Source organism: Pelobates fuscus, chromosome 13, assembly GCF_036172605.1.
Source record: "Pelobates fuscus isolate aPelFus1 chromosome 13, aPelFus1.pri, whole genome shotgun sequence".
NCBI classification, from domain to species: Eukaryota; Metazoa; Chordata; class Amphibia; order Anura; family Pelobatidae; genus Pelobates; species Pelobates fuscus.
In genome coordinates, this window is record NC_086329.1 from 101,074,437 (window position 1) to 101,088,441 (window position 14,005).

At 40.1% G+C, this 14,005-nt stretch overlaps 1 protein-coding gene across 1 annotated transcript in view; it reads right to left on the reverse strand.

Annotated features, from left to right (window-relative positions):
- Window positions 1–2,024: 2,024 nt before the first annotated feature.
- IQGAP3 (IQ motif containing GTPase activating protein 3) overlaps window positions 2,025–14,005 on the reverse strand; it is a 39,086-nt gene continuing 27,105 nt past the window's right edge. Inside the window, exons 24-37 of the mRNA XM_063439475.1 lie at window positions 13,603–13,766; window positions 13,289–13,513; window positions 12,932–13,072; window positions 12,504–12,588; window positions 12,133–12,359; window positions 11,545–11,677; window positions 11,322–11,424; window positions 10,777–10,924; window positions 9,678–9,765; window positions 8,068–8,280; window positions 7,152–7,318; window positions 6,504–6,605; window positions 4,761–4,869; window positions 2,025–2,730 (exon numbers count right to left, since the gene is read on the reverse strand). Coding sequence (XP_063295545.1) covers window positions 2,617–2,730; window positions 4,761–4,869; window positions 6,504–6,605; window positions 7,152–7,318; window positions 8,068–8,280; window positions 9,678–9,765; window positions 10,777–10,924; window positions 11,322–11,424; window positions 11,545–11,677; window positions 12,133–12,359; window positions 12,504–12,588; window positions 12,932–13,072; window positions 13,289–13,513; window positions 13,603–13,766 — 2,019 coding nt within the window. The 3' untranslated portion in view covers window positions 2,025–2,616. The remainder of the gene's footprint in view (window positions 2,731–4,760; window positions 4,870–6,503; window positions 6,606–7,151; window positions 7,319–8,067; window positions 8,281–9,677; window positions 9,766–10,776; window positions 10,925–11,321; window positions 11,425–11,544; window positions 11,678–12,132; window positions 12,360–12,503; window positions 12,589–12,931; window positions 13,073–13,288; window positions 13,514–13,602; window positions 13,767–14,005) is intronic.

Here is a 14,005-nt window from a genome sequence, read left to right on the forward strand (position 1 = left end):
ACCTTTGCTTCCTCAATGCTAGCGACAGGCACATCATATTAATGAAGCCCAAAGCAATATCCGCTATAAATCATTTACTGTATCCGCACGGCCTTCCCCAGTGAAGCAGGAAATTTTTTAAAAAGTCTATATAGTTTAATGCCGTGAGCAGAAATTGAGTTCATGTCATAATTGTTGAGGACGAATGATGAAACCAGCCTTGTGAGATCCTTTATCAATTGGAGTGTTCCATCATTTAACAGATATCCCATGCTGGCATTTACGTCTTTAGGAACCAGACTGTGAGGATTATCATTGGTTCTTAAGGGAGTTAATAACCGCTGGTTTCAACACAGATTTAGGAACGCTTTGGTTTATATGAAGTCTGCAATGTACACTAAAAGCCAACCGAATCCCTATAATGACGTAGAATTTAAAGGATTATCCATAGTACAAGCTTAAGAAATTAGAATGCAATTGGAATTATGTATACAGAGAAATTCTAGGGGAAATTTTTTTTTTTTTTTTTTTAAGCCTGAATATTCGAATGGCTTCCATGGCGATTCCTCCATTTTGAAAATGTTGTACAAGAATTGCACTTTTTATTTTACTTAAATTAGAGCATGATCTTACACTTGGATCAACAGCAAAAACATATGTGAGGAAGGCTGAACTTGGACACGAGTCTCTTTTCAGCCTATGTAACTATGTAACTAGTGAATGGCATTCTGGGTATTCTGTGGAAACACATCTCAATCCTTTCCCCAGACTACTTAAATGAAAACAACTGCAATTCTTCTTTGTATTGTTCTAGGTCATTCACAAACTCCAGTTCTCCACAATCCTAATCTCATAACATGAATTTTATTGGTTGTGTTCTTGGTTGCTCAACAAATTTATGACCATTATATATCCATTATTCCTCAGATCTGAGGAAGCCAGCATACCGGTGAAACACGTCATCGTGCCCTGACGTCATACGCACGCAATGTTGGCCACGCCCCCTAGAGGTATCGGAGTCTCAGCACCCTATTTCCCACGGGCGGCAGTGGTGAAATCTTGGACGAGAACTCTATTGCTGGGGTGAGAGGCTATCATCATATTCTGCAAGTTACTGCTGTTTTTAATGAGTTCAATAAAGAGTGGATTTTTACCAGAGCGGAGTCCATAGTGATATATTTTGAAGCTGTTACAGTTAGAGCAGGTGCCTCTGCTCTACACTTGTGAGTGTTCCTTTTCAAGCCAGAATTTCTCCTTAAGCATATTTTGCAATATTGCCCTATGAGTTGTCTATTTATTTTCTTTGCATGTTCATCCTTAATGTGTGGAACACTGTTTCTTTGCACAGAAAGCGTAGCACTTTGTGATTTATTTATTGCACTGTAGTACTTTGTGATATACTTATTGCACAATTATTGCACTTTACGGCATAAGCTCTTTTAATATTTACACAAGACTTTGTATAATTTTATTAGCAGCGTTCTTTGTTGCTCAACAAATTTATGTCCATTTGCAGTGTCATTTGCAATGTTCTAGGTTAGTCAAAGAAAAATCCGCAGCTATCCCTGAAAGCAAAGATCGGACATACCGTGGTTTAGGAAGATTCTTTATTTTGATTACAAAATGTGTCGTTCGTTCTGAATGTTTGATAAATACGACAGAGCGTAGAGCAAGTGCACGATTATAATTGGAGAGGTCTCGATCCATGATTCAGAAGAACAATCTTCTGGATCTTATTATTTTAGAAGAAACATTAAAATACAAAAACAAACAATAGCAGCTTTAGGTGCAAGATACATGCATTAAAATACACAAAGGTTAACAACTATCTTCGTATATCATTCTACACAAACTGTCCACCTCAACCTTAAGAGATCTAGAACTAAACCATACTCTTCTAGCTCATATAGGTATACAGTTTGGATATTTTTGTTCTGGGCCTTCCCCTGGGAATTCCTCAAGGAAGAATAGCTTTCCATCTTCACACCTCATTACCCCATTCCTAAAATCAAATGGAAGTCGGCATAGATTCTTGTAGTGTTGTAAAAAAACTAAATTTAATCTATTTTTCTTCAAATTGTGTTTAGAACGCAGAGCATTCTTCTTCTGTGCTCCCCAGTAGAAATAGAAAATTGTAGGTGAACAGCTTGAAAATAAAATAAGAGATTGTCATTGAACTTCGATTAATCTTTATCGAAATAATAACCAGTTTTGTCCACACTGAAATCTCTTGGATTTGTGGTCATTTTAGAGCAGGCCCTTGTTTCATGGCTTCTGTCATATGAATGGAATACTTAATTCTGCATGAACTGGCAAGATGTGTAATTTGAGATAAAAATTAAGGACTCACGTCATCTCCTTGATTGGAAGCTGAATGTACATACGGTTAGATGAAGTGTACGCGAGCCAAACGCCTTTGTTTGTAGTGATAGAATTCAGAATTCGAAGACAATCTAAAACCATGTAAAATCCCATCCACAGTATTAATGCAGCAGGTGCAGTTTAGATATAATCCACTGGAGGGAGCCAGTCATACCGTGAAATATTGTGCAGTGCAATAGTGAAATATAAAGCTTAATTTTCACCGGAAAAAAGTTCGCAGTGAGACCGTTAGCTGGAACAAAATGCCTTCCCTTTCTACATTCGGAAAAACTTCTTGTTGAGCATGAAAATAAGCAGGTTGACGTTAACCTTGGCTTTATCAAACATTTTCATTACAGCCACTCCTTCATACTGCAACTGCAGGAGATCCTGTGGGTGATCGAAAACAAGAGAAATTTGATTAGAAAACAAATAATTCTGCTTTTCTGTTTTAAGCCTATGTACCTATCAAGCACTAAAAGCTCATTTACTCTAATGTACATCAACAAGTAACCCACATACATTACTATAAGCTTATGCATACCCATCTATGTTATTCAAATGCCTAACCAAGCATGTTCATCCTAACTACACGAGTTTGTTTCTTTCATGTCATTTAAAAAAAAAAAATGTGCCGTTTACACTGCCACGTATTTGTAACACCAAGAAAATGCCTGCAGTTGCTGTTGTGGCTCTGCATGATTATTGTTATTTGACGCACAAATAAAATAAAGAATTAAAAAAAAAAAAGAAAACAAATAATTTTGTACGGGACAAAGGGGAAAATCAGCCAGTCACATGCTTACATAGGTACGGAGATACCAACTTTATTACCGTATGTCCAACTCTGCTATAAATGGACTAGCAGCAGGAGACACATTCTATCATATTGAGATACAGTTTCACATTGCAGGATACCAGGAGATGGCCATCCCAGGCAGTTCCTCCATAGTAACTGTGACGAGACCAATCTCGCCACTGTGCATTGGAGGAGCCTGGTTACCCGCCTGCTGCCTTTAGACTACGGCTCCATGTTGAAACGCTTAATTTTCCCCTGCAAGGACACGAAAGCCGGATCATTCGGTACTTGCCCTATTTGAACAGTGAGACCCCAGATAGCTATGCCATGGAGTCCATTCGTATAACGAAAGACTATGTGAAAGACTTTGGCTCCATGGCAATTGAACTGTATGTATGTTATCTGAGCGCCATCTGGTAATGTGCGCTCAGATCTAAACTATCTGGGGATATGTTGAATGTACGTGTTTTATGCAATAGCTGCACAGTTATATATTTTTGGGTATTTTATTGTTTTTTGCTACCATGTGTTCAATGGAGTTTTGCCTCTGTCCTTGGAGATGATTGGATTACTTCCCAATTATCTCCAGGATAGAAGACTCTGTGGAACTGGTTTTGGGTAGAAAAGCCATGCTTCATTTGGTCACAAAGGACTTCGATCTATCTTTTGAACCACTGGACCAATTTGTATGATTTTGACATATGTTTGTATTCGGAGTATGCCGAGTCTGAAATGTAAGTTTTATGTGAATGTGATGTATACTTTTAAAGTTTTGAATAATGTGGAAAAACTGTATTTCTCTGCCTGTGATAATTACATTACCCATTGTGTAAGGTAATTGTATCACAGGCAGAGGGGAGGATTTTGTGTGGGAGTGTCTGAGTGTATTGTACGTGTTTATTGGTTGTTTTCCAAAACCCTGCGGGTGGTACTAATGTGTATATAAGAACAATAAACCCACAGCTCTGTCTGTTCCTGCTTGACCCTCAACACGGAGCCTTGTCTCGTTCTTGGGGGGGATTTATTGTATGCTGTCCCCGTTCGACTGCTAGGAGTGTAAACCTTTTGTATGGTTTTTACTATTCGGCTGTTTACAGCATTCGTATGGTTCCGGTTCAGCTATTTACAGCATTCATATGGTTTCCTGTTCGGGTGATTGGTGTCTTCAGTAGCTGCCTGTATATCTGGAAGGGAAGATATACTAAACAGCAGTTTAACCCCTTTTATGCCCGGGGGTGCCGTTACAGTAACAGTTTGCGCTGTGGTTTCACAAGAGACTCTCCTTCTCCATCTTGGTTTAATTATTTTCTTTCACTAGTGGCACTGGAAGTGTCAGAAAGACTTACAGCACCAAGATCACAAAAGTCAATGAAACAGACATCCGATTCTGCATCAGTGATTCCCCAAAATCTGTAACGGTCACCTTCTTGGCAATCAAGAGAAACATACTTTCAGATCATGATGGGGACATGAGATGCAATACCAAGGGACAAATGATCAGAAACTGCAATCCCCACAATTCTCCACCAGCAATAGTGTCAATGGGTTGCCCTCTCTTCCTGCTGGTAAGGCTCTGCGATTGGTCAGTTACTCTCCCACTAAAGAACCACATCTTACTTACCTGGTAATGGAGCTGAAATTTTTCCATATCTACTCCCAAGAATTTGGTCTTCACCTGGAATTTTCCGGGTTCGTCAGAAGGGGTGATGTCAAAAATGACATTGCGGAATCTGTTTGTGGAAATAAGATGCAGAAAGAAACCATATAAAAAGGTCTTTCTAGCAATCAAATGCCTCACTATTTCACAAACAAAAATGATCAAATAAGATATACGCATGTTTATAGGGACCCTCCACTGCCCCCTCCCCCAAAAAGAGAGATACCCCAAAGAAACACACATGCATTTTTCCATTCTATACCTAAAACCAGCACATCTCATGTCTGCAGACTTTGTAAGCCCTCCCCTTCTAACCCCGCCCATACTTTCTGTGGCTGTCCAATCACAGGCTCCCCAATGCAGCTCAATAAGAATGCTTTGCAAGGCAGGTGCTCTGGGTAATTGCTCCACTGAGCAAAACAAACCAGGATGTAACAGAACTGGTTGTCTGATTCAGTTGTAAACCAACACACATAACCAAGCTGAAGTGCTTTATGGGCCTGGAGTGTCCTAACAGCATTAGTCACTAAAACCAGAAATTTAAGGTTAACATAGCTGAACAAGAAAAAACATTTTACAAGGCAGTTATGGTTGAAAGCTAAACTAGTTTGACCATACATTTGAAATGAATATGCAACTCACTTTGAACTCCTGACAACTCTCATTTGAGTGATTATCCCTGTAATAGTTTAACATAAACCAATGCGTTATTTAAAGGGTCACTCACTGCACCATGACGTTGGATGATTGCCCTGCAGCCACTCTACCAACTAGAAACATTAGCAGTTCGTTTTGTTTTACGGTTTTCTTTGCAGCGTCAACTTTTTTTCTATATACAAGTAGAGAAGAAGACCTGAGCCATGTGTCAGTGTGTGAACCAGGCGGTGTATAGAAAGTATCCCAGCCGCAGTATGGCTGTTATCAGATTACAGAGCAGTGGAAGGGACCTTATGGGATAAGTTCAGATTCAGATTTTAACAGTCTTCTTGGTCCGTGTGGTGGTCTTCATGTTAGTCATTAGCTAGGCAGATGTGTCAGCTTTAGGTAAGCCCCCTCTCCTCCCTCTACTTTTTGTCCATATTTGAATACGTTATCTATTCAAAGGAATACCCCAGCGTTATCAATAAAAGCCTTTATATATGCTGGAGTGTTTAAAACACAATCTAGATTCCTGAAGTTTAGCACAAAACGAAGGAGGAAGAGCACGCTCCCGGCTGTGACAATCCAGCGCTTTTATAAAAAGTAAAACGGTCTCTTAAAATCTGCACTCTTACAAATTGTAAGAGACGAGAATTCTCGGTTAACCCCTGTTTGGAGTGCCCTTTTAAAGGAATGACACATCGGTCTGGCTATCTAGATTCCTGGAATACCCTTCCAGCCGAAGCAGCAAAGACTAACAGTGTGATGGAAAGGGTAGTTGATACATGGAATGGCCTTCCAGTAGGAGAAGTAAGAGCGCTATTTGTGTACACGGTTATCCTGAACAACAAGTAAAATTGTTCTAAGATTTTATTGTAGACAAGAGCGATAGGCTTAGATATAGTGAAAGGGGGATAATCGGTTTTATTCTCCCTTCTTCTGAGAACTGCACCCCAGAACACATTACAGGAACGTTAAGATGGCAAAGTGAAGACTGAATAGTCACCAACTTCAAAGTAAACTTCTAAAGCACGCCATGTAATCCCACTGAAAAAAAAACACACTCACTGACTGAAAGGGAGATCTTCGATTTCTAAGAGAACGCCTTTTTCATGGAGTCTGGCTGCGGTGTAATTCAGAGACGCCGGCTTTTTATTCTTCCCAGGAATCCTATTCAGGGGAAAAAGAAAATTAATATAAAAGAAAAACCTAGCTCTATTAACTCGCATTAACATAAAACTGGAGACAGAATATGGCCGTATATCCATTGATCTGTAAAATTACTGAATTTTAATTAAAATCAAGCAGATTCAGTCACTAAACTGAGATTGGTGGCAAACTGACAGAGGAATTGCCAATCCTAAAACAAAACAGATTGGAAATATCTGGGTTATGGAATTGTCCGGTTTGTTCCTTTCCTACACTGTGCGATTCTCAGTTTAGTGACTGGAAACGTGCGTCTTCTCTGCCTTATAACAAAGTCGCCTAATGTAAATAAAGCTTGTATAATTCAGATCATGCAGCAATTAGGATGTATTTGGAAGTTACACAAGCCCAGCAGCCTGCCACAATACATTTGATTGGTTTTCCATGGGACACATATTACACAATACGAAAGCTCTCTCCACTCCATATTAGAGAAATGTGTCCCTGTCGCAATCAATGGATAATTACACAGATTAGAGACTGGGTTAGGGGAAGAAAGGTTCCACTTACTTGTGATTTACAGCCAGATTGTCGAGGCAGGTTTTTATGTACTGGTTGTAGAAGTCGATTTGCTCCTCGTGGAAAGCCGTCTTGCAGTGAAGTCTCTGCATTGTCTGACGCAGTTTCACCAACTCGGCCTTGCGGTGCTGGCGATATCGCCTTTGGTTCCGAATATCCTGGGAGTGAAATATAGGACCCAACAGTCACACAACTGCCCCAAAATACTATACTTTTCCTACTGCAAGGTTAATGCTGTCTTGCCTTTGCAAAACCTATACCACGTCATTAACCCCTTCATGACTGGTGACATGCAAGGACTGTTGATGTTTCCGACTTCTTGTCATGATGGGGTTAAGAGACAATGTTTTAGTGTCGTATAGCTAATGCCGTTTGGCTTTCTTCCTTTTGATGACCCTTTGTTACAGTGCTCTGTCTAATTGCATTACTTGTGTACGTAATCTGAATTCCTTCAAAACTATACAAAAATTGTGAATTTTAAATAAAAGTAGGTTTTTTGGTTTATGTTAGCTCTTAAAAAAACAGACCCACTACGCCAGTAATAGCCCTGCTAACTGGATTTTCATTAACTATTCTAAACGCAAGCCAAGTCTCCAGAATCTGTTTCCAACCCTTTGAAAAACAGCAAACGCACAACTTAAAACAAAAAAGTAAGAAATACCCGCATTCCACTGTTCTTTACTAGAACATTCAGCAACCAATGGGAAATAATCTAACCATAAATATTCCCTCCCCAGTCTAGAACGTGTGCATCCTTCTTAAAGAACCTGCACAATCTACACTAGTATGGCCAGAGTTCCACGTTCTAGGGCAGACAGCAAAATTTTAATCCTCTGGTGCATGGCTACTTGGTTTCAGTGAGAAACCCCCCCTAAGAACCTTATTGTGCTCAGCAGTGCTCGGGTACCTTAGCGATCATGTTGATGATATCCTGGTAGTCATTATCGGAGGAAACCAGACCCAGACTTTCCAACCGGCGCAGGTTTCTAATTATTTTGCGCTTCTTCTCCTCCATAGAGAGCTGGCCATTTGCCAGCAGCGAGCGGTGCCGTTTCATCTTCTCTGGAGTCTTGGCCTCTTGCAAGGCACGTTGGTGAATCAGGTGGTAATGTGTTGCTTCCTACAGAACAGCAGCATTGTGAAAGGTCGGCACATAGGAAATGCAAGGACAAGATTCTCACACTGGGGCTAACAGGACACTGGCCAGAAGGGTTAAAATATAGAAACCCAATGTACACTATGGACCAATAAAAAAAAAAAATGAATATATTGACGTTTTACAAATTCTTGTAAGCACTGTAAAGTGCTGGTTACTCTGAGATCCCTGAGCACAAGACTTGACCATCACACCTCTTAAATTAATAGAATTTAATTTGGACGTCACACTTGAATGCTAAAATTCAGAAACAGGACCAATTGTGAGGAAAACAAATTAGTGGGAAAATCAGGCTAATTCTTCAAAATAGCAGAACAGTTAAAACACCGCATCAAACTATGATTTTACACATAACTATGCAGTATTTACTGGGATGGAAAAACAGTAACTATAAAATGGAATTGTAAACAAAGATTAAAGGACCACTCTAGTGCCAGGAAAACACTCTTTTTCCTGGCACTAGAGTGCCCTGAGGGTGCCCCCACCCTCAGGGACCCCCTCCCGCCCGGCTCTGGAAAGGGGAAAGGGGTTAAATCTTACCTTTTTCCAGCGCTGGGTGGAGAGATCTCCTCCTGCTCTCCTCCTCCGATCCTCCTCTTCTACTCCCCGTCGGCTGAATGCGCACGCGCGGCAAGAGCTGCGCGCGCATTCAGCCGGTCACATAGGAAAGCATTCATAATGCTTTCCTATGGACGCTGGCGTGCTCTCACTGTGACAATCACAGTGAGAAGCACGCAAGCGCCTCTAGCGGCTGTCAATGAGACAGCCACTAGAGGACATAGGGGGAAGGCTTAACCCATTAATAAACATAGCAGTTTCTCTGAAACTGCTATGTTTATGAAAAAATGGGTTAACCCTAGAAGGACCTGGCACCCAGACCACCTCATTAAGCTGAAGTGGTCTGGGTGCCTAGAGTGGTCCTTTAATATGAAACAAAATTCTATATAGCAATTACTGATATTCAAGCTCAGTGCCAATACATTTTCAGGATCCAGCAATCAGTTGTTCACTTCTTATCCAGATCTGTTCTAAGGAAACACCAAATCCTTACTCCAGACGTCCAATCTTAAAGGAGAACTATACCATCATAATACCTTACATAGATTTAGATTGTTATAATAACAAAGTATTTAACCAGGAAAGGCACATTCAGATTACTCTGGTTTTTAAATACATCCTGGGGCTGTTACCTTAGCCCAACATCCAGGGGCTGTTACTATCACCCAATTTAATGGTACTCAATTAGCCACAATATTTTAAATCATGTTACACCAAGATAACAAGTGTTTACTTGCATCCACCGGAAAAGGGGAAGATTTTTAAATTAATCCATAAGTACCCCCCCATCCCCGTCACCCTACCTGTGTTGCAGAAGCCGATGTATGTAATAACTCTGCCAAGGAATCACCGGGCTGTGATTGGATGATATCCACCAGCATATGCTTTGTGCTACAAAGGACAAAATATATATCAGTAATACAAATCATTGTCTGTAAATCTATTCATAAAATAGGAATAGAATATACAAAAAGTCATTTATTTGGATTGAAGGAAATTATATTTAGCTTAAGACAAAATATATGGGTTTTTTTTGTTTTTTACAGTAAGAACAGGAAGGATGTGGATTCTCTGCCTAAAGAGGTGGTTTTATCAGAGACTGTACAGATTTTTAAACAGCAACTGGTTGAATTCTCGCAAAAATCTAATATTCAGGGATATCATTTTTTATATGTGGGGTAACATCTTCTTGGTCCAAGGATAAATCTGACTGCCATTCTGGGGCCAAGAAGGATTTTTTTCCCTAGCTTGTTGCAAAATTGGAAGTGCTTCAAACTGTGGGTTTTTGCCTTCTTTTGGATCAACAGCAAAAAAACAAATGTGAGAAAGGCTGAATTTGATGGATGCATGTGTCTTTCCAGCTATGTAACTATGTAATAAATAAACTGAAGGTTATTTTATGACCAGGACGTGTTTTGTTTAAAAGATTTTAATGTTCAGTGCACATAGAATGGTCAATGGAAGAAATGCATTTCTCAGGTGCAAATAAAAAAAAATCATCACAACTAATGAACCTGAGAGCGGATATCCTAAAAGGCCAGCAATGTTACATATTCAGAGGTATCTGGCACTGAATTAGTTGCAAAAATTAAAGATTTCCCAATTGTTACACGTTGCAAATAGAATTGAGATTTACATTCAGGAATAGATTGGTTTTATTTTCATACAAATGGTTATATAGAGAAGATAAAGTTATTAAATAAGGGGGGGGATAAGTAACGTCACTGTTAGAATCACATGGGACACATCCAGAAATCTAGCAAACATTGCAAGAGCAGGCAATAAATCCGGTTTCATTCCATCAGGGAGAATTAGAGGATTACTCCTTAATTTTCTTGAGGGACTCCTTTCCTTTTACAGATTTTCCAACTCCTGCTATGGCAATGCTCTCCGTCTTTGTACCTTAATAACAGGCTCTGAGAATCCATCTGCTCTGTGTTGGCGTCCAACATGTCAAACTTGTTGGTGAGAGTAAGAGACATCTCCAATTTCCTCATCTGAGCCAGAGCTTGTTCTGAGACACCATCACTAAGGTTTGAGGTGCTTTCACCTGCAACAAAAGGACAGTCAGTTACTCGTTCTCTATACTGCCAAAAAAAGAGGGATCGGAAGCATCCAGCTGTTTACAATAAACACAACCCAGGATGTCTAACAAACTGACATTTTTCTTAACACACCTCAAATAAAAAAAAACAAAAAAAAACTTCCTTGTTCCGGAGACTCATATCCAGCTATATGCTTAAAGCTAAAGGCAATATAAATTCCAGTTGGGTTAGCGGTGGCCTAGAGCACACAGATCAGGTTTGAAAGTAGAGAACAATGAGTAAACTGTGTGTTCTTCCTTTTGGTACCGGAGCAGAGTTCCAGAGACTACATTTAAACATGCTTAGCACTGACCACGAAGATCTTCGATCATTACCAGCCCATTAAATTGTGGTTTTACATACCTATCAGAGACTGGACGGTAGGTACCTCTCCTATATCTTCCAGGAGCTCGTGTATTGGGTCCTTCTGGTCAGGAGCAATAAAATCCTCGTGGTCCAACAACAACTGTGAATATACAAGTGGATCTTCAGAAAACCAAAGTAATGTGGATATCGTCAGTACCATTTGATTACATCAGTTACAGGTATCCAGCTGATTGGATGACACAAATAGCCATGTCTTTACCTTATGTGTGTCGGTAAGCTCCCCTACAGTGATGTAGATAACTGGTTTAATTGTGTTTACCATCTCAGAGTACTCGTCAATGTTAAATCGGTCTTCTGGCTCTGGGACAGTGCAGGCGGTACGGATAAATTTTCTAGAAAATCAGAAAAGAAATGTGCAATGGGCTACAAATGCTTTTGTAACTCAAAAATTGAAATAATATAAATTTAAAGGGACACCCTGGGCACACCATTCACTAAACAGAGTGAGAAAAATATATACATTTCTTGCTACGTTTTGTAAATCAAGACCCACCGCAAGGCTCAGAGCGTCAGCTGAAGCTCACAGGTTATAAGTGCCTGAGACTACCGATTTGAAGTCTCGGACTGCAATAGAAGTTCTAAGGCAGAGCAGACCTGTCCCTGACCGAAAACTTTGCAGTTTAACCATTTGTTTGTTTGTTTTAACCACTGAAGACAAGCCGGCACCAGGGACCTCCTGCTACTATAAAAAATTTGTAACCGATAAAGTTGTTATAATGTCAGGAGTGTTCCTTGAATCTAACAAGCGTAGCCTAGGCAAACTAGAAAGCAAAGAGAAAATACAAACCTAAACTTCCAATGTGTCTCCTCAAGATACTGATTGACAAAGCCCAGGTAAGAATCTTCAAACATCTTGTGGGATGCAACATGCTGGAGAATCTTGGCAATAGAGCCCAATGTCCTCCTTTGATCTGGATGAAGTGTCCCACCAGCAGACAGGTCCACAATATCAAAGGCATCAGGGGCCACCACAGCAGGGTTCATGAAACGGTAGTACAACAGGTTGCCCACAATCTACAGGATGAGGAAGCATAAAAGAGATTCACAAAAAGCAAACTATATTTGTGTGTAGTCTTAAATTCAACTACTTTTTTTTATAACCGATAACAGTTTTTCACCAACCCGAGCAGTGGATCAGTTACAAGTGAAGAAATCTACCTTGTGGATGTCTTCTTCAGCAGCATTCGGGAACTTCTGACTTAGAGAATGGTTAAGGACCTTGGCAACATAGCGCATTCCATATCTAAAGGAAAATAAGTAAATCAGCAAAGAATAGGTTATTAATTTTTCTTAAAAAAAGACACACCTAAAATTATTTTCTAAATTGAGCCGCCCCCATCCCCACCCTTTTAAAAGCAGCTTTGGCTCGAATATTAACACAGGAAGAACACACTTTTGGAAAGCAAAACTGCACTCGCACAAACATCCCTACTTGAGTTGTACATTTATTTTGTGATCTAAAAAGAGCACTCACAGGCCTTCCTTTCCAAGTTACAGTAGACCTAAATGTACAGAAATATCTGCAGTTGGCTGGAGAAACAAAGTCATAAAATGTCCCAGGATAGGACAGACTCTTTAACACTCACGGGATCTGGTCGACGTTGGCCAGGATTGTAGAGAAAAATTTGTCTGTCACTGCAAGGAGATTACGAATGGATATGTCTAAGCGCCTTTGAACTTCAGGATGGGTAACCGCTTGTTCTGGAGTGACGTCATAGGGAAGCGTGCTATGGGATAACAGGACAGGTCACCAAAGGGACCAATGTGAGGTTCAAGAGGTTGACATATTCAGGAAAGATGTAAGACATTAGATGGCCAAATAAATGGCCTCATGCACTAATAAACATCACATATAATCTATTCAAAGGAGAAGCTTCAGATCAAAGATTGAGAAAACAAAAAGCCAAATTTTACAATTTACTGGTGAGATAACCCAGACATACCTTCGTTTGCCAGATTGTGTTTCCAGTTGATTGACCCAACTCTTGTATATCTCCACTGGGTTGATCCGGATATTTAGAGTTTTGTCGTTAAGTACTTCCTTCACCACATTCCCCAAAATCTGGCGCAAGGCATTCTGTCCACGAGCACTGCGGTAAAAGCTCACCAGCAGACGAATTACAGTCGGATTTCCAGTTAGAATGTCTTGTATACGGTCAACTTTAAAACTACATGGAGATGAAAAGAAGTCTCGTGGTCAGAAAAAGGCTCACATGTGCATTATGCTGAACAAGCCCCTCAGTACTGGCAAACTTACTTAATTTCCTCTTGCAGGGCCGTGCGGAAAAGTTTGAGCAGAAGGTAAGCCTCTCTCCGGTTGGATGCGTAGTTATACAGTGTGAATGTTACGGACTCCATGAATTTGGTGGATTTGTTTTGGGGCATCTGGAAAATCAGCTTGGCCATGTATTCTGGGTTAGTCTGGAGGATAAAGAAACAAAATGACACAGAAAAAAATAAAGCGTGAAACAAAATGAAAGCTCTATAAAATATGCATTTTTTTTGCCATACTAGCCGAGTGGGAAATGCCGCCAAGATTGCAAGTTTTTCAATTGATTTATTTTGGCCACAATTCTCTGGTCAATGCTCCACATTTCCAATTTTAGAGAGTGTACCCTTATGAGTCGCCTCAGTCCTCACGTCGTTCAATAAGATCTAGC